The sequence below is a fragment of the Ornithorhynchus anatinus genome, chromosome 2 (assembly GCF_004115215.2).
Source record: "Ornithorhynchus anatinus isolate Pmale09 chromosome 2, mOrnAna1.pri.v4, whole genome shotgun sequence".
Lineage (NCBI taxonomy): Eukaryota > Metazoa > Chordata > Mammalia > Monotremata > Ornithorhynchidae > Ornithorhynchus > Ornithorhynchus anatinus.
Genome location: NC_041729.1, coordinates 58,047,558 through 58,067,961, shown reverse-complemented (window position 1 = coordinate 58,067,961; position 20,404 = coordinate 58,047,558). Strand labels below are relative to the sequence as shown.

The 20,404-nt window shown below is 41.2% G+C and overlaps 1 protein-coding gene across 12 annotated transcripts in view; it reads left to right on the top strand.

Moving 5' to 3' along the window:
* RBFOX1 (RNA binding fox-1 homolog 1) overlaps window positions 1–20,404 on the top strand; it is a 1,878,609-nt gene that overhangs the window by 1,404,860 nt on the left and 453,345 nt on the right. For 4 of the 12 annotated variants that reach the window (XM_029058007.2, XM_029058011.1, XM_029058009.2 and 1 more), the window contains exon 1: window positions 20,077–20,247. The exons of 2 other annotated variants lie outside the window; for them this stretch is intronic. In XM_029058007.2, the coding sequence (XP_028913840.1) occupies window positions 20,104–20,247 (144 nt within the window). In that variant the 5' untranslated portion in view covers window positions 20,077–20,103. Of the gene's footprint in view, window positions 1–19,038; window positions 19,564–20,076; window positions 20,248–20,404 lie in introns of those variants that run through there. 6 more of the 12 variants (XM_029058013.2, XM_029058008.2, XM_007657472.4 and 3 more) reach the window with 3 other exon arrangements.

Below are 20,404 nucleotides of genomic sequence, written 5' to 3'. Positions count from 1 at the left end.
AATGATTGCCTTACAAAATTGTTTTTCTCTAGGATTGGTTGAAATCCTGCTTTTAAAACCAGTCACAGACCTAAAGATTGGGATGAGAAGAGTGTGTGTGTGTGTGTTTGTATGTGTGTATGACTGGGTGTTTTCCAGGCATTACAGTGGTTTTCTTTCAATCCCCTGCCTCTCCCTCTTTCTCCCATTCTTTAATATTTTGGCCTTGATCTGAGTTAAGGATGTGAGCTTACTCATAACAGGCCACTTAGAAAAGGTTTTTTCAGCAACTAGTTAAGAGCTGAGTACATAATCAATGCATGGAAGATGCTAACAATTCTTCATATCTTCCAATGCCTGCGCTGGTTAGTTCTTGTAACCCTGCTCATCACTATTCAGTCCTGATTTATGCAGTGATTTGATACTGTTCAAGAGTAATTCACCAGTGTTCCCACCTACATTAAGACTGATTACAAATCCTCATAAAATACTCATTAAGATAACAAAAAAAAAATACTCTTAAGAATAGTCTTCTAGGGAAAGAAGGTAATGCTGCTGTTTTAAAGCCTGAGCTTCTGTCTAATTATGTGTAAATTATCTGAGTAGAATCTCAAATGTTTAGTGATAAACGCTTTTATGCTTCCCAGCAAAGTATCTAGTTTGTGAGGCAATATAATCCAAAGCAGTTTGTGTGATGTGAATTGCAGATTACATAACAGCATTCCTTTCAAATCTTTTTTTCCTGAAATAAATAGCAGGATCCAAAGTCCTTTAAGAAAAGTAAATGTTGTATTCCACAAATGTAAGAAAAGATAATTGATACTTGTACTGCATGGCTGGTGTTTTCTCCGAAGAAAATTTTAGAAAGTTGCTGGATTTTTTTTAAGAAAGGCAATTAACAAACTCATATTTAATGACTGTGAGTTTTTTTTAAAGTAACCTTTCTTTGGCAAAATGAAACATGTTTGATCTCCAACTAAGAGTATCAAGGATAAGGATTTTGTTTTTAAACAATCACCATTAAAACATCTTGTATCCCAAAAAAACAGGACTGAAAAGTAAAATTGAGACTTGGGACCACTACTGAATAACAATGGACTGTAGTTAGCCACTTACTTTGTACCAAGTGCTAGTGCAGCTACACAACAATCAAATTAATTTGAATTCCAAATTGTTCCAAATTGGGCTTACAATTTAAGAAGTAGGGAAAGCAGGGAATTGATTTGAAATTTATAAAATTTGAATAAACTGAGGTACAACAAGGTTAAGTAATTTACCTAAGGCTACACAGCTGGCTAAAGGCAGAGCTGGGACTAAAACCAAGTTTCCTGATTTGTAATCTTATGCTTATTTCACTAAGCCATGCTCCATCTCTGAATTAATTCAGATGTCAAAAACCTTGAAATTGAGGGAAGAATTTGAGATCTGATCTAATCAAATAGATTGCCTACATTTAGTAAATTAACCTGATAGTTACTCATCTCACTTTACCTCACCTGTCAGAATGCAGGAATAAAATAAAGAGGGACTGGCTTTTGATTATAGAGCATTTGGATTTTAGGCAGAATTAGAAAAACGACCTTCATTAGAAAAAAAAATCCTAATACCCGAAAAAGACTTTTAAATGTCAGAAATAATTTTCATACAATTTTTAATGATTGAATTGAGTAGTGTGGACCCACCACCCATTCCAGTTCAATGACATTTTCTCTTTTGAATTGCTTGGGATAATAAATTACCTGCTTGTTACAGACTGTCATGGGACAACCTGGGAGCCCAGGTCCAGGTTAGTGGCCCAGGCCAGTGGCTTAGGCTAGTACAATGTCCTGTAACCCTGTGCCCCATATCCATAGGATATAAGTTTAACTTCCATTCACTGCCAATTTTTATCAATAACATATCCATTTTAGCGTTTACTCTGAGCAGAGCACCGTAATAAGTGCTTAGGAGAGTACAGAGTAACAGAGTTGGTAGTCACGTTCAGTGCCCACATAAATTCATTCATTTGAATGTATTTGCTCTTAGTCTTGCTACTGGTATTGCTTGGTATTGCTTTGTATTGCTTTTAAAAAGCTTGTCACCTAGAATGTATTGAGGGATTTTTTTCATGTCATATTCCTTAAAAAATATTCTCTCAGTTGTTCGCTTGCCTTGTATTCTTTATATCAATTGAAAGAAGCACTCTGAGGTTAAAAAATAAAATTTTCTGGTGCTCCTTCCAAGATTAAAATGGTTGATGAATTATGTAGGCTAGGCCAAGCTTGTCCTGTTCCTTCTCTAAATGTATCTTCATTTCAGTGCAGATGGTTAAGATTTGAGTTTTCCTTCACATTTTCCTAAAATGATGATGACTGTCTTAATTTAGAAATGCTGAGTTTATGAGAACATCGCCTAGCTTCTTTTTGTAATGGTATTTGCTAAGAGCTTACTACGTACCAAGCACTGTACTCAGCGCAGGGTATGTACAATATAATCAAGTTGGTCACTGTCCCTGCGCTACGTGCAATTCACATTCTAAATGGAAAAGAGAATAGGTTTCTTCCTTTCTTAAGTTGAGAAAGTTCTTTGGAGATGCTTTTCCCAATGGAGATGCTAGCAGAAAGACCCTTTATCAGGACTGAGACTTCCACTGAAGAAGCAGAGCAGTCCAGACTCAGTAGAAAACCTGCACTTTCCCCATATTTAAATTGCCAACTTCACTACTAGAGGGCAGGTTGCTCATCTAGCTCTCCTTGGCAGAACTGAAATGGTGATTTTTTTTTAAATATTACTTCGCAAAACATGTTCTTTGCAAGTAGTAATCTCTTTCACATTAAGTGTACTTTTAAAAAAATTGGTTTCTGGAGGTTGATGTTCTATTCAAAAACCCGGTTTTAAGTGCAGCTGGCAGAAAATGACCTTTGAGTTTAATTGGGACATTATTTACACAGGTCTAAATAGCTCTCAGCAATTGATGCTCGAGATAACATACTCCACTATCTGAAGATCAGAATCAGATCTCCTATTGAGGACAAACACCTTAACCTGATTCATTTTTAAGGAAAGGGAAGGTCCAGAGGGCAAGAAGTGTCCAGGAAATGAGCATGAGGATTTGAAAGTTTTGGATCTGATAATCACAGGCAGATCCTCATGTAATCAGGACCCTAAATCAACACCACTCTGTGAATGTCCCTTGAGAAATGTGCTTCATGTTTCTGGCAGCTTTAGATACCATTGGCAAAGCTAGCTTTTAAGGCAAAGTGGAAAAGTAAACAATTTGGCCAGGTTTGTTACCAGATCAACATGGAGCATCCAGTCCCATGCCTCAGCTAAGTGGAGAACTCATTTTCTCTTGAGTTCTGCCCTTGAATGATTGTCAAAGGAGTGTCTGCTGGGTGCCTGTTGGGTAGTTAGTGCTGGAGAGCTTCTGCACTATAGGTCATCTGGGTTTAGAAAATGGCGATGGTCTTGGCCAGGGGTACAGAATCTGTTGCCACTTGGATTTGGGGGTGCGGCATACTCCAGGCTGTAACTCCCAAATTGTCTCATGACCACCAGAAACCACAAAGTAACTGTGTTGAGAAACAATAATGGGTAGAATGCAGTTGGATCAGAGTAGATGGTGAGTTCACAGTACTCTGCACAAGTAAGTGCGCAATAAATACGTTTGAATGAATGAATGAATGAATGAATGAATGAATGAATGAATTAATTAATTAATTAATTACTACCTTCATCCATTGATTTTAAAAGCACATATGAATGGAGAAGCAGCACAGCCTAGTGAGAAGCAGTGTGGCCTAATAATAATGATGATACTTTGTGCCATGCACTGTACTAAGCGCTGGAGTGGGTACAAGCAAATTGGGTTGGACACAGTCCCTGTCCCACATGGGGCTCACAGTCTCAATCCCCATTTTAGAGTTGAGGGAACTGAGGCACAGAGAAGTGAAGTGACTTGCTCAAGGTCACACAGCAGACAAGTCGTGGACTCTGAATTAGAACCCATGACCTTCTGACTCCCAGGCCCAGGGTCTATATACTAAGCCATGCTGCTTCTCAGATGGTATTTGTTAAGCGCTTAGTATGTGCCAAGCACTGTTCTAAACTCTGGGGGAGATACAAGGTTATCAGGTTGTCCCGGGTGGGGCTCACAGTCTTAATCTCCATTTTTACAGATGAGGTAACTGAGGCAGGGAGAAGTTAAGTAACTTGCCCAAAGTCACACAGCTGACAAGTGTCGGAGCCAGGATTGGAACCCATGACCTCTGATTCCCAAGACTGTGCTCTTTCCACTAAGCCATGCTGCTTCTCTAATGGATAGAGCATGGATTCTGTCCCTGGTATTGGCAACAGTTCATTCATTTAATGATTAGTGAATTCACTCTTCCACTCAGTAATATTTATCGAGTGCCTTCTGTGTGCAGAGTATACTACTAGGAAGAATACCATAATAGTACAAGATGTGGTGCTTTCTCTAAAGTAGTAGGGGAGCAGGTGGACATGAATTATACGTAGACTAAAAAGGACTATAGATTAGACTGGCAATGACAAGAGTATGATTGTAAGCTCACTGTGGGCAGGGAATGTATTTATTGTTACATTGTACTCTTCCGAGTGCTTAGTACAGTGCTTTGCACACAGTAAGTGCTCAACAAATGCAACTGAATGAATGAAAATGGATTAATGAATACACAGATATTTGGGTGTGCTGTCCAAGCTCGATTGCTCCTTTCGAGGCCCAGAATGTATACCGAGCCTTTCCTCCTCCATCCATCCTGAAGGGGGTCCTGCCCCCTCTGAATGGGAATAAAGAGAAGCTGAGAGACTCCATGGAACCGTTGGAATGGTTGTGTTTTTGGTGACTGTTGGCTTTCTCTCTACAGATTGGAGAATAATAATTGATAATAATGGTGGTATGTGTTAAAAACACTTACTTTATGCCAAGCGCTGTTCTAAGTACTGGCATAGACACAATTTAATCAGGTCAGAAACAGTTGCTGTCCCACAAGCGGTTGACAGTCTAAGTTGGAGGGAGCCATATTTTATCCTCAATTTGCAGATGAAGAAACAGAGGCACAGAGAAGTTAAATATCTTGCCCAAGTTCACACAGCAGGCACGTGGTCGAGATAGAATAAGAATTCAGATCCTCTAACTCCTAGGCCCAGGCTGTTTCCACTAAGTCATGCTGAATGCAGCCTACATTTTTGAGGCCAAATATCCATGTCTCACCTCCCCATGCTCTTCTCCTCTCTCCGTCAGTAGTGACATCCCCACACCCCATGCCCAGATCACCCTACCTCTTAGAATATATGATCAAAACTAGTCAATCACAGTACAGTAAATGCTTTAACTGTGAATTATTTCATCCAGACCAGGAAACTTGAGAACAAGTGTAAACTCCAAATCATGCTGAAATTGCATAAGGGAGGGTTATTCTTTTCTTTTTCCAAAAGACTCCTTTTTAAGGTTGCATTCTTGTCATAAGTGTTCATTTAATCTGTGCCTTTCATTTCCAGTTTCTGAGGACACTCTCAGTTTGTTGAAGTTGCCATAAGCACAAAACAGTAAAAGTATGGGGGCCCGGGGTATTCTGAAATCTCAGTTATTGAGACCTTCCTGCAGCTTTCCTGTTTGTTATTAATTGCTGTTCTCTGTGTTTGAGTGTATGTATGCACCTTAGTGAAAAGCACAATATGGCCTAGTTGAAAGAGCACAGACCTAGGAATCAGAGGGCCTGTGTTCTAATCCTGAGGCTACCCCTTGCCTGTTATGTGACCTAAGGCAAGTAAGTCCCTTAACTTCTTTGGGTCTCAGTTTCCTTGTCTGTAAAATGGAGATTCAATGCTTGTTTTCCCTCCCACTTCGATTATCAGCCCAATGAAGGACAGGGACTGTGAATGGTTTGATTATCTTGTAGTTACCCCAGAACTTAGTAGAGGATCATGGTGTAGTGGAAAGAGCATGGGCCTGGGAGTCAGAAGGACATGGGTTCTGATCCCAGATCTACCATGTGTCTTCTGCGTGACCTTGGGCAAGTTACTTCACTTCTCTGTGCCTCAGTTACCTCATCTATAAAATGGGGATTGGGACTGTGAGCCCATATGGGACAGGGACTGTCTCCAACCTGATTAACTTGTATCTACTCCAGCACTTAAGACAGTGCTTGGCATATAGTAAGTTTACTTAATAGGTACTATAACTATTATTATAATACTTACATGTGTGCTTAACAAATGTTATTGTCATTATACTAGATATTATTATATTGTGACAATAATAATGATAATAATAATAACTCCTACAAGGGTTGATATTTTAGGGTATAGCCTGGCCGAGGCCCAGTTAAGTACAAGATCCAGTACTTTATTGTCCTGTCCTCATTTTTGGCAAAGGAACATAGATTGGAAAAGAGGGGGCCACTTGTGTGCGATAGTGTGAGTAATATTTATTTGCATTAATGTCTGTCTCCCCCTTTAGATTGTAAACTCATTATGGGCAGGGAACCTGTCTGCTAATTCTATTGTATTCTCTCCCAAGCTCTTAATAAAGTACTTTTCACATAGTAAGTGCTCAATAAATACCATGGATTGATTGATGATTGATGGTCCCTGGTGCTTCCCTGATTTAAAGTACATGGGAGCACAGGAAATTCCACCCATGTGAGATGGTGTCACAGTTATTACACATGAAAGTGAGCACAGTGTGCCCCAAATCCAAAGAGGCCTGCCTGCCACAGGAAGGGAGAGCTGAGTTGTAGATCACCTTTCCGAGTGGTCATGGCCAACCACCTAGAAAGATCCTACAACAAAAAAGCGTTATGAGAAAATGTCTCAGGGCCTGTTCAGAAGGTGAAACCACAGAAAACTCAATTCTCAATTTTAACATTCTTTTTGCAATGGCAATGTTTTCTGACATATTTTTAGGGAAAGCTAATTATCCACAATGCAAGGGACTAAGGACAGGTAGAATATTTTGGGTAATTGAGTATCTTTCTAACAAAATTCTTTTTATCAAAATTAGAGTACCTATGAACCAGAAAATGGTCTAACAGTGTTAAAAAAAAAATTTGAAAGTACTGCCAAGAGTGCAGAGTTACCTTTACAATTTATTCATAATTGAAAAACTGAACATACTGGAGAGACAGTGTTATGTCACCAATGAAATCTGCCTGGAGAATATAATGTTCTATCCTACTATAAATTATCATTAATGTGGTATTGTATATATACATATATAATTAATATTAAAATATATTTATATATTTTATTTTTGTTTATCTGTTCCTTCCGTTTTTTTTTCCATTTTTCTTCATAATGTGATTATGCTGATTATTTTTTGATATCATCACCAATTGTCATCTCATGCCTCATTGAAATGACCTTTTGATTTTTTTAAAAATTAGGACTAGAAAGGAGGAGGAGATCCTCCATAGTGTTAATTTACTGTTATTTACCTGCTTCCTCTACCAGTTGGCTAACATCTAAGGTCGATTTTGCTCTCCAAAAGAAGTACAAAAAAAAAGAACAAAGTTTCACATGTCAGCTTCTTGAATAACATTATCTGGTATTAGAAGCTAATGGGGTATTTCTTCTAGGGAAACTCTCTTGATTTTCTTCAACGTAAAATAGTCTCGCCAAAGGAGGAAATGGATTTTGTTCGAGAGGAATTATGGGGTTTTTTTCCCTTTACAAACACACAACTTATTAAAACACCAGACCTCAGATCAGATCTTATCTCAGTGGTCCACTAGAACAGTTTTAGACATCTCAAACCAATAGTAAAATAACTCATTCTTCTAACAAAGACAATTGAACAGTGGTATTAAACCAACAAGTTACTCTAGTTCTCATTTTTTCCCAAACTTTGTCAGGCTAGAACTTCTTCTGAGTTGAATACCATAAGTACTCCCATTACTGACCAAAATATTTGCATAATTTTTGTTAACATAAAACACAGATGGGATTATTATGGGGTCACTAAAGAATAAAGTCTAGCAATAAGAGGGGATTATTATTATTAAGTGCCATTGAGTCATTTCCAATTCATAACGACTCCATTGATATACTTTCTGCAGAACATCCTGTCCTCTGCCATAATCTGCATCCTTTCTAATGGTTCTTCTGTTATCGTTGTTATGGTCTCTATCCAACTAACTGCTGGTCTGCCTCTTCCATGTTTTCCCTGGACTTTTCCTAGCATTAATGTCTTCTCCAGAGAATCAGTCCTCCTGATTATGTGTCCAAAATATGCTAATCTAAGTCAAGCCATTTAGCCTTCCAAAGACCATTTTGATTTAATTTTCTCCAAAATCCATTCATTTGTTTTTTGTGCAGTCCATGGTGTTCACAAAAGCCTTCTTCAAGACCACATTTCAAAGAATTGATGTTCTTTCTATTCTGTTTTTCCACTGTCACTGTCAGTTTACATGTTAACATTGTCACTGGAAACACCATAAAAGGGGAAGAAGACAAAGGAGGAGGAAAAGAGAATAATAATGATAATAGTATTTGTTAAGCACTTACTATGTGCCAAGCACTGTTCTAAGTCCTGGAGTAGATAAAGGATTCCCCCCTTCAAAGCCGTACTGAAGGCGTATCTCCTCCAAGAGGCCTTCCCGGACTAAGCCCCCTTTTCCTCAGCTCCCCCTCCCTTCCGTGTCACCTTGACTCACTCTCTTTGTTCTTCCCTCCCCTGCTCCACAGCATTTATGTATATATGTATATATGTATACATCTACAATTCTGTTTATTTTGATGTCTGTTTACTTGTTTTGATATCTATCTCCCCACATCTAGACTTTAATACTGTTTTGGACAGGGATTGTCTCTCTTTATTTCTGTATTATACTTTCCAAGTGCTAAGTACGGTGCTCTGTACACAATAAGTGCTCAATAAATATGATTGAATGAATAAACGAATGAAAGGTTGGACACAGTCCCTGTCCCACAAGGAGCTCACACTCAATCTCCATTTTACAGATAAGGTAACCAAGGCACAGAGAAGCAAAGGAAAAGGAAAACAAAGGGTACTTGAGACTACATCTCTTACTTCTAGTGCACGCTTCCTAGCAGTGTGGCCTAATGGATAGAGCATGGGCCTGGGATTCAGAAGGACCTGGATTCTTATCATAGCTCTGCCAATTGCTTGCTGTGAGATCTTGGGCAAGTCACTTCTCTATGCCTCAGTTTCCTCAACTGTAAAATGGAGATGCCTGTTCTCCTTCCTCCTGAATCTGTAAATTGCATGCAAGACAGGGACTGTGCCCAACCTAATCAACTTGTACCTACCCCACCACTTAGAACAGCTGTTTGACATACAGTAAGTGCTTAACAAATGCCAGAAAAAAAAAGTAAATCACATTCTTCATTCCTCTCAACTACTCACCTTAATTCATTCTCTTGTGTCCTGCCTTGGATGTCTTGTTTGCACCTTCCCTCCTGACTGAAATCATTTCCCCTTCACCTCTGGCAGACCACTGCTCTCCCCATCTTCAAGGCCCTTTGAGATTACATCTCCTCCAGGGAGTCTTCCTTGATTAAATCCTAATCTCCCTCCTCATCTCAACACTACTGCACTTCCTTAACACTTACATATTCACAACCCCTTGTAGCACAGATGTGCATGTCTTTATACTTTATTACATTTTCCTATCTATAATTTATTTTAGTGTCTGTGTCCCTTTCTAGCTCCTTAAATTCTTGAGATCATATCTGCTAATTCTATTTTACTTTCCCAAGTTCATAGTACAGTGTTCTGCATGTTCTAGGCTCTTGATTGATTGTACATATTCATAACCAAATACTAGCACAATCTGTGTTAAAAATTAATCTTGCAAAAAGCACATTTGACCAAAGATAGGCTTTCATTTTTTTCTCTTCCTTTCTCCCCAAGGAGGGAAATGTAACAAAGGAAAGCACAAATACCCTTCAGAAGTTGTCCCTGACTCCAAACATGTCATAGATAAGTGGTTTATGCGGATGTGTGTGAACCTGCTTCTTTTTTTCTTAAAGAAAGGCAGAAAATGCCACTTACATTAGATCAACCCTTGGGGTGGGTTCCACCTTATCCCTGTTTATCAGATTATTGAAGGTTAATTAGTTCAACAGTGGTACCCTCAACTTGGTATCCCATAGGTGAATTGTGCCATCAGTCACAACTGCCACACATCTGAAGATCAATGTATGAATGTCTTCAAATTCAGTGGAGCAGGAAGGTTCATGACCAGAGGACTGCATTTCATCCCTCATCTGCCTCAGAAATTAAATTGATAATTACACAATAGCCCTTCCAGTAATCCCCCCTTGAGAATCCCAGAACTTGTCTGCTTAATCGCTTGGATCGGGAACAAATCAGCTGGGTAGTTTATTTTTATTTCCTTTCGTTGGGTTCCTCTTCTGACCTTTTGAGAAGTGAAAAGGGGCTGGACCTATATTTATACCGGTTCTATTCAGGTTTGTGTGAGGACAAAGCAGCAAATATTTGGGGGACCAGGGGACAAATTCCAAATCGCTCTTCAGTACTCTGTGGTGTGTCAAAATGCTATTACCTACAAAATGAAGGATTGGTAGTGTGCTTAGTCACAGGTTAGCAAGGGATGGCTGAATTCCACTGGGGAAGATCCCAAGAGTAAGAATATATATATATTTTTTTTCTGATAGAGGGCATGGTTCCTGGTTGCCTCAGGAACTGGAAAAGTCTTGGGAGAAGCATTGTTTTGTTCAAAGCATCATTCACTGTCACCCTGCTCCTTGACAACAAGAGAGAAAATAGAAGTAGCAGCAGCCATCACTGACCTTTGATCTTGCCTAATCTCTCCCTCTCAGGATACAGACACCTTTTTACCCTCCCCTTTGCTCTGTCACCAGCTCCCCTATACTCTAGGGCCTGTTTCCCTGTGGAAAAGCCTGAGGTACATTCTGTCAATCAGGGGGCTCAGCTGACATCAGAGTTCCTGGAGCAAACTCTGAAGCAGTACAAGAGGTACTTGGTTGCAGAAATATTGTTTTTCCAACATGGAGAAATCCCTGATAGTATTAAATTCCCACTTAAGGTAGAGTTTGCTCAGTGCCGATTTGGGCCACTAAGATGACTGCATCCCCCATGTAGACTTGGCAGTTGTTTGCTTTATTCTTTGTTTGAAAATCTCAAAAATTACCACAGAATGCTTTAGAAGTTCAGTTTCCTGTGGCATTGAAAAGGTTAACTTTGTCCCTGAGCCCTTAGAGGTTTAAGGTATGATATATTGGGGAAATCAGTGAAGGTAGTTCTGTACTTGATAGAAAGAGAAAATTAGTAATTCTTATTTGCCTGAGGTAAGTGTAGGTCTTCATAATGCCTTGATCTTTGTGCAAAGAGCTAGTAAAGAAAAGCCATCTTAATAAAAATCTTAAAATAGAAATAGGAATTTTCACGACAAGAAAATACCACTGGAATGATGAGCTGTCACCTGGATTTGGAAGAAAAGAAAGAACCTTTTGTGTTTTTAATTAGACTTTTTTATAAAGTGTAGCTGCTTGGGAACAATCGTTGTTGATCACCTGTTTATAGAATCATCATAAGAAAAACCTTTAAAGAGCCAAGTTAAAGTGGAGAGGGGAGCAAATCATTGGCCAAGAACATATGGAGCTGTTTCTCTAGCTGTCTATAGAGAACATCTCTCCCTAAAAGATCAAAGTAGAGGGTATACTTCAACACGTGATTCAGTCCACCTGGCCGTGTTATTTATCTCATTTCTGGGCCAAGAAGGCAGGAAGAGGAAAAGTAACACCTGCCTTTGGGCGGGGACATCCCAGGAAGGGAAAGCTATTCATCTGAGGGTGGAGAAGTGGGGAGTCCTGCTGAGGAGTTTCAAAGTCTTGGAGGAACTGTCTGTGCCCTAGCAATAAGTGTTTTCACTAAAGAGGTCATAAAATATTAAAGATTTAGGAGAGTTACCTAAAAGAATGCTAGGAACAAACGTCAGTGTCAGCTACTGTACACTACTTACCAATGCCTCCTAGAGACATTACTGAGACAGCTAAGGCTGAGGTAATAACAGAAAGAAAAGGATGGGGGTGCTAAGAGATGGAGTGCTAATAAGATGATGGGCTACAAGGGAAAGTTTTAGGGAGATTGGAGACCCTGTCTTTGGGCAGTGGATGATGGCTGCAGAATTGCAGTGGGTAGTCTGAAGTCCGGGCTCACAAGGATCAGAAATTGTTTCCCATAGTAAACACAATGGAGGATCAGGCCCAGGGGACCTAATCTGGTCACCATGGGAACAGCAAGATCCTCCCCCAGCTCTTTTGAACCAGCGTGGCCTAGTGGGTAGAGCACAGGCCTGGGAGTGAGAAGGACTTATCTTCTGGGTGATGTGGGGCAAGTCACTTAACTCCTCTGTGCCTTAGTCACCTCATCTGTACAATGGGGATTAAGAATTTGAGGCCATGTATGAGGATTCCATGGAATGTGTCCAACCTGATTTTCTTGTATCTACCCCAGCACTTAGAATAGTGCATAGGACAAATTAAGCGCTTAACAAATACCGTTAAAAACAAAAGAAACAAACAACAATGACGACAACATCAAAAAAATGCTTTCGGGAACTGACTTGGCCCCCAGAGGCTCTAAGTCGATTCAGGGAGTTCTGCCATCAGTGTCTGAGACTGAGGGATGCTGGTAGAGGATTTACAGAGATAACTGGATGGATCAAAATGTGCCAATGCATGTCCCTATAAGGGAAGTGCTTGTGGAAGATCAGAATGCCCAAAGAGTAGCATAAGAGTCACTGGCAACTTCTCATGTGGACATCTCACCCAAAAGTCTGCCCTTGCTAAAATCTTCCCGAGCCCTGCCATTTCCCAAGGAGTGAGTCCAGGGGGTCAGGTGGTTAAACATCAGAAAGACAGGACTCAGGGACTGGTGACTTTTAAGAATGTGGCCAAGATCTTCACTGACAAAGAGTGGGGGCATCTAGACCTTCATCAGCACAATTTGTACTGTGATGTGATGCTGAATATTACAGGAACCTTGCCTCCTGTGATCTCCTATTTCTAAACCTGATGTAATCTCATAGCCAGAAAAAAGGGAAAGAAGGATTTGATTCCACAGGGTGTTGCTAATAGAAAGACCCTGAGAGACCTCATGCAGGTCAGTCAAAACCACATAGAGATCTTGGCCACATTTCCACCCCAGGGGCTGCCAGGACTTTGCTCATCCCTTGCCTCTGGACTTGCCGCCTGTCAAGACTCTGACCCCTGCAGGGAGCAACGACTTATTCCCCCATGTCTTCCATAGTCCCCCAGAACCCAAGATTTCACCAAGACCTCTCCCCACCCACCCACACTGTGACTGGCTCTGGTTGCACTGTGGCTGAATCTCTTGTGATTGTTGGACTCATGTGCCTTGAGGAGTCTGAAATGTTATTCTTCTACAGCTGTAGTATCTTTATGGCTGTCGTCATATTTATTGTGGATCTTGTATTTTATTGTTGCCCTTTTGTACGTATCTAGTTCCAACACCCTCCCCAAACCCCAGAGATACCATTGGAAGGGTTATGAACCACCTCTAATTTGGGGGTCAGGAAATACCTCTAATTCTCACCTCCGCATCCATTATGCTGCATGCAAAAGTAGATTAATAAATAATATAACTTTTACCGTAGCATTTTGCTTTTACATTACCTTGCAGAAAACCCTTAGCTAGAATGTCCAAGTGCCGAAAAACTTTAGCTGGGCCAGTAGAAGAGAATACTGTGTTCACTGTATTATCTAATAGGTTATGGTGTGCAGCTTAGAGGAGAGTGTAAGATGATAAAACTTGTGGCTGGATGTCGATCGTTTTGAACACGGCCATATCTTTCCTTTTGATAGCATGGAAAGAAAAGCGGTAGAGATCGGCTCATCATTATGGGAAAGGTAACAGTTTAATCGAGTTTCAGTATTCTCCATCCATCCGTTGTCTCTTCAGTCACTGTACTCTAAGACATTAAGTAGAAATAAAGCAAGTGGATGAGGAGATTCCTCTCGAAGTAGACCAGTCTGCCCACTCGGTCATTAGAAGAAATCAGCAGCTAATCTATTTTTCTCCTCCTCCCACCTTCGCCCCTTCTCACATGTTGTCCTACATACTTTCAGCAGCTTCGCTCCCTGCTAACTGCCAAGGACCTCTCTTCTATCAAATTAGTCCTAGAGATACTCTTAATTGGTAAAGTGTCCAATGTCTATCTTGTCCCCTGGATTCAGCTGTGCTTTCTAGATTTTGCTGTGCTCATTCACACAAGTTGGGTGCACAGAATGTTTGGGCCTTTCAGAGACCATCAGATGAAATATTTGTTGTGGGATTTGAAATTCTGCACAAAGAGAATGCTAATAGGACATATAGGGGTGAATGGGGAGCAGGATTTGGACAAAGAACCAGATCCTTCCCTCACTTTGTCAGGCAAGGGCTCGTTTCTTCTGAGCCCCTTCTCATCATTCCGGTGAACAACAAGTATGCTTCTTGTGAAATCTGGCCTAATCAGAAATAAATTGATAATCATCAAGATGTATGCAAGGGGTTGCTTCATATTTTTTTTTTGGACAGGAAGAAGAAAAGTCCTTACTATTTAGATTGGTCTAGTTTAGCAGTAGACTGTGGGTCTTTAAACATATACTTTGGGGTTGTTATCTTTATGAAGCATTAAGCTAGATAGCCAATATCCTCTTCGAAAAGAGGTGCGACCTGTTTTTTTGTTTTGTTTTGTTTTTTTAAAAATCTCTCAGGAATAGTGGGAAGTGAAATAGGGAAAGTTTTTGATCTTCTTTCTCCACTATCAGGCTGTGAGTGGGTTTAGATAAGCAGGACTAACGTCACTATGCCTCCGGGATGAAGCATACTTTTGTAGGTCAAGCTAAGGAATGTACCAGCAATATTGGTTGTGTTTGATTTTTCTAATGAGCCTGCAGGGTAAGATGTAAATGGAAGATAAAAGAGATGTCAATGTCTGTACCTTGAGGTAAGAGGATGAATATGGATGGATGATAGTCATTTTGATGAGGAAAGTTGACCCTTGCACATATTTCTTGCAGTTGATCTTGGTATGTTTGTAGATGCATGCAAGAGTTTGTGTGGCTGTTCCCAAAATTCCTCTCCTACCACTCATCATAGAATGAATGTTGTGAGTGAAGCCAGGTGTGAAGGAGAAGACGTGTTTGGTAGCTCCTATCCCTCACGACCGATGACATGGAAGTAAAGACCACACATCCATTTTCCATGCTCCTTTCTTTCTGGGTAGATTTGTTGCTTCTATTTTCACTAATAAATATGTTTTTTACACATACTTCCATGCATGTATGTCCATATATGCATGGACCTATTTTTTGGTCTGTATAAAGGCATAGACTACATCGTCTGTACCTGCCCCAAACTGTGGAGCCCATTGTTGGGTAGGGATTAGCTCTTTTTGTTGCTGAATTGTACTTTCCAAGTGCTTAGTACAGTGTTCTGCACACAGTAAGCGCTCCACAAAGATGACTGACTGACTGAATGAATGAATGAGTTACCCTTCTTCATCCAAAAGCTGACTCTGCTCTCTCCATATTGACAGTAGACACGAGGCAGTTAGATCAGGTTGGTGGAAATTATTCTGTCCAGAAACATCTACTTATTCAGAAGAGAAAAGGCAGTGTTCCTTTTAGCTCTGCAGAATAGTCCAACTCACTGATTTAGTTGTGTGGCGGGAAGGCACGGCCTGCAGTCTCCGAACGTAGTATTGGCTTGAGAGGATCAACGTCAGAGACATTTGCAATGAAGGTTAAGCAGAGTACTCGGATAGGTTTATAATGTGTCCCATTTCTTATTTCAGAGAGGGCGCTCATCTCTGAACTTGGCTGACACTGCAGAATATTCCTTGAATAGACCAGGAATCCAGAAGCAAAGAGAGTGAATGTGAGTGGCTGTGTGGTGTGTATATGTATGCTTGTGTGTGTGTGTGTGTGTGTGTCTATGAGTTCAAGTATGTACCCAAATGCACTTTCATTCATTCATTCAGTTGCATTTATTGAGCACTTACTGGGTACAGAGCACTGTACTAAGCGCTTGGGAGAGTACAATGCAATAATCAACAGACACATTCCCTGCCCACAATGAACTACGGTCTACAGTCTACACTTGCAGAGAGTTCCCAGGCAGTCCCCAGGTTGTGAACTATTGAGGGTTATCTGTTTAGGAAGTGAAATCTCTCCAAGAGGCCAGATTGAGTATAGATTTGAGACGATAATTTTTTTTCTTTTAAGAATCGCTAGTCTATAAAATTGCTCATCTCCGGGGTGACAGGTGGTGGCCATGCATGTGTTTGCCAAAGTGTGTGTGGGCAGGACTCTCAGTAAAATACCCTGGTTTCTTGATCATTTTAGGACTTTTCCCTGCACTGCTCTGGGACATTTTAGGATTCAAAATGGAAATGGATAACCGAAGCAATGAGCAAGTTTTGGAGTTGGGGGTTTAGCGTTGGAGAATGTCTATTCTGCTGACAAAGCTCCCAGTTTAATCTCAATGGACGCTGAAAAGGGAGAAAGAAAATGTTTGTTTTAAAGTGTTCAACTTGGGATTTTTCAGGAGCATAAAAGGGCAAATGCCTCTATGGAGGTCAAATTTTACTTCCTTCCATTACATTTGACCTAACTAAGTTTTGTTAGACCCTTTCAATTATTTGTAGTGCTTTCTCTTTCCCTAATTGTTATGTTATCCCTAGGGGTCCTGGCATTTTTTTTTTTTGAGGGGGGCGGTAAGCAAAGTGAGTCTTGAATATACAGAACTTGTATATCTAAATGATATCACAGAGTGCATCCGGTTCTTTTGAATAGTGAGTGCTGTAGGCATTAAAGAGGTTTTGGTATTTCCCAATGTCGCATTGGATTGGAACCTTAGTTCGGCGAGCTGCAGTAGAATGCTGAAGATCTGGGTTCCTCTCATTTGCGACTGCATCGAATGTTATTCTAGGCTAGAAAAGTCTGTAGTGCAACAAGGGTAAGCAGTAGTAATATCCCTTCCTTTTGGGGCCATTTAATGCAATGTTCCTGGTTAGCGCTGATTAATACTTGTATGTAAATAAGGGTGAAACCTTTCCTAGCTTTCCCATACTGTCGATGGCACTCTGCCCACAGAGAGAAATATGGCAAAGAAATGTGATTATTTTCGGGTTGTTTGCACTGCACAATATTTAAATGTTTTCTAACAGATTGCTTGAAATGGGTCAGAATTGTGTCATCTTGTTTTAAAGACAATATAGAACATGGATGGGTACCAAACCCTAGGATAGGCAGTGGGGATCTAGTCTGACCATCCATCATTCCAGAATTCTCTTTTCAAAATCAAATAGTTCAGATGGGCTCCAAAATGTTTTGGGGAGAACCAGCTGTCAATTTGGGCTTAATATAGAATAAATAGGTTATGGGTCCCTTACATAACGTATTTGCTTTTTCATTAAAAACTTCTGATAAGGTCTTATTAAAGTACAATGTATTATTTATTATGTTTCATATGAAAATGAGCTGAAGGGAGAATTCTATCGACTTAGGGCATTCACAGACTAGCGGGCTTACTGCTCTGGCGAAAAACAAAACAAAACAAAAACAATGAAGAAAAGCATGACATACTCCTGTCAGAACAGGAGATTGCTCGAGGCAAAGGAAAAGAAGGAAACCGGGAAAGGGGCATAAAAAGAGTTCATTTGTTGCTTTTTTTTTTTTTTTTGGCTTCTCTCTCTCAGCTTCTAGTGTGTGTTTTCAGTTTTCTTCTCTGTTTTACAAAGACATTTATGCTTTTTTCCTAACTCAGAGGATCTAAGACCTCAGTCCTCTTGATACACTGCAAAGGTTCTCAAAACACAAAAACTCACCCTCAAACCCCACACAAAACCAAACAAATCAAGCACCTTCACGAAGCAAACACTTTCCACAGTTCTCATTCAGCCCTTTATGATTTTTGAGCTAATTGGTGGGACGCATGCATTCCACTTTACTGGAATGTCTGTCTGTTTTGAAAAGGTGAGAGCAGAAAGTACCTGATATGGCTTGGGGTGGAGAGCTGGCATAAATATCACTTGTAGCTGTGAAGAGTTTTTGTGGGGAAAACCTAGATAGGGAATAATTAATTTCCTTTTACTCCAAAAGGATTTTGATTTGCCTGAAATTGAGTTCTGCTTTGTTGAGTTGATTGTTCTGTAAGTAGCAGTTATTTTTATAAGAATGCCTTGCGATAGCAAATTGGTGGCACTGGTGATGACAAAGGCTTTCCTTCCACGTGGATTAATATGAATTTTCCTAAATACTAGTCTTTGATCGGGATGTGTCTGTTAACCTTAGCTTACATCAACCTTGGGAAGGTATGTTTCAAACAAAAGCCAAATAAGGTCATGCTTTGACCTTTCCTGAAAAATTAACAATGCAGTCATCTTGTCAAAAGCCATTAAAAACATCGGTCCCCCTGACTATAGTTTTTAACTCTGTAAAGAAGAGTATGGAGAGAGTGTATGAAGCCTCGAGGATCAAATTGTTTGTTGATTTGCAGGTCACAGTTTATTGGCATTCTGGGGAGGCTAGTAAATTCTTCATTCCCCCCTCAAACGAAGCCATGTATGTATATATGTATATCTCCACACATACACATATGCTCATAAGTGATATAAGTATATATAATACATACATATACTTATGTGGTATATGCATCTACTCTAAGCAATTCTCTCTCTACATTTCTATATCTATCCTATATCATGGAGCTATTATATGTGTATGTACATACATGTTATAGTCCACATCTATATGGGAAAAAAAGTGGTATAATCATTTGAGCACCGAGGTAACGCTAGAGAAGTGACCTAAGTAACCAGTGCATTTCAAAAGTTAGCGTTGTAACCCTGAAAACGGACGGTGTGATCCCTTCTGGTGGCCCGGCTCGCCCTCCCCTCTTCTACTCTTTTTAGATGAGGAGGGATGAACGGCATCTCTAGTTCCTTTCGCTCCCCGGAAAGCTAACGTGCACGAAAAGCGAGCTTTATTCACGTACTTCAGTGGCGGGTGTTACTCTCAGGCTCGGAATCTTAGGGATGGTTTTATATGCTTTTTTTTTTTTCCTGGAAACAGAGATAGCGGCTGGGGTGGCGATGGAAAGCTAAAAGCTGTTCATCCCGCCGTGCGCCTCGCTGGCGCGTCTCTGCTCTGCTGTGCGCTGCTGGGCTGGGTTGGGCAGGACTGGGCAGGACTGGGCAGGACTGGGCTGGACTGGTCAGGACTGATGCAGGCTGGCCGAGCGTGTGCATCCTTCCAATAGCCCCTCTGCGTCCTCCGGGCCCTTGGGAGGAGGCCCCTCTTGCACCGGTGAGGCTGGGGGTGGGGGGCGTCCAAAGCACCGTCCCTATCTATCGGTCGGCCATCCAGTCCGGGCCGGGGGCATTGCATCCTGCCCCCCTGATCCTCCGGAGCCGCAGATCTCTCTTTCTGGCTCCCTCCCTCCCCCTCTCCCTCCCCGGGGCTTTTTCACCTGCAGGATTTGAATCTGGGTGATGGGAGAGCCCCTGCTGCTCTCCGACCCACTGACAAATGAGAAGCCCTGCAACATCACCTCCCGCCGCCTGAGCCTCAGTGAGTCCATCTCTCTCTCTCTCTCTTTTTCTCTCTCTCTTCCTCCTCTTCCTCCCTCCCTCTCTCTTTTCTCTCTCTCTTCTCTCTCTCCCTTCCTTCCTCTCCCCCTTCCTCCCCCTCCTAGCGAGCACAGCCAGTGTGTAGAGAGGAGAACCGGTCCTTGCTGTCATTGAGGAAGTTCCGTTTGCTCGTCACTAGGGCTGCAGGCTGCTGCTTTCTCCTTTTTTTTTCTTCTTTTTTTCCTAAACGGGGGTGGGGGCTTGTTTCCAGGGCTTTTTTTGTTGTTGTTGTGGTTTTTTGTTTGTTTTTTGTTTTTTTACCAAGAACCAAAATTGTAGTTCTAAAACTACCAGGCGTAGACGAATGAACGCAAAGCTCTAGCAACTTAAGGGGGAAATAAAAAGGGGGAGAGACACCGTTGGGTACTTAGGTAATCAGCAAATTAAACACCCCCTCTTAGCTGCGCTTCCCTTCCCCCCCCCCCAACACACACCCCCTCCCTCCCAAACTGTGCTGACAAGACAGGAGAAACGTGCTTGCATGCAAGCGTCTTCACTTGTTCTGCGTAGACTTCAGAGCTCCACCATGCAGCATCCCCTTACGGGTGCAACCTGCGTAGCTCTCCCCAACGTGGGTATGTGTCCCCAGCTCTCCTGTGCCTTGACTTTTATGTACTTACAGCAGGTAAGTCGACTTTATTTTCTCGGCGCTTTCGCGTTTGCTCCATAGTCCTCTTGCCCCGAGTGGAGAGAGAGAGAAAAAAAAAAGGAACAACCGAAAACCAACAACCCACCCCCCACCTAACCTCCCCCCCCCAAAAAAATCTGCTTTTGGAGAGCAT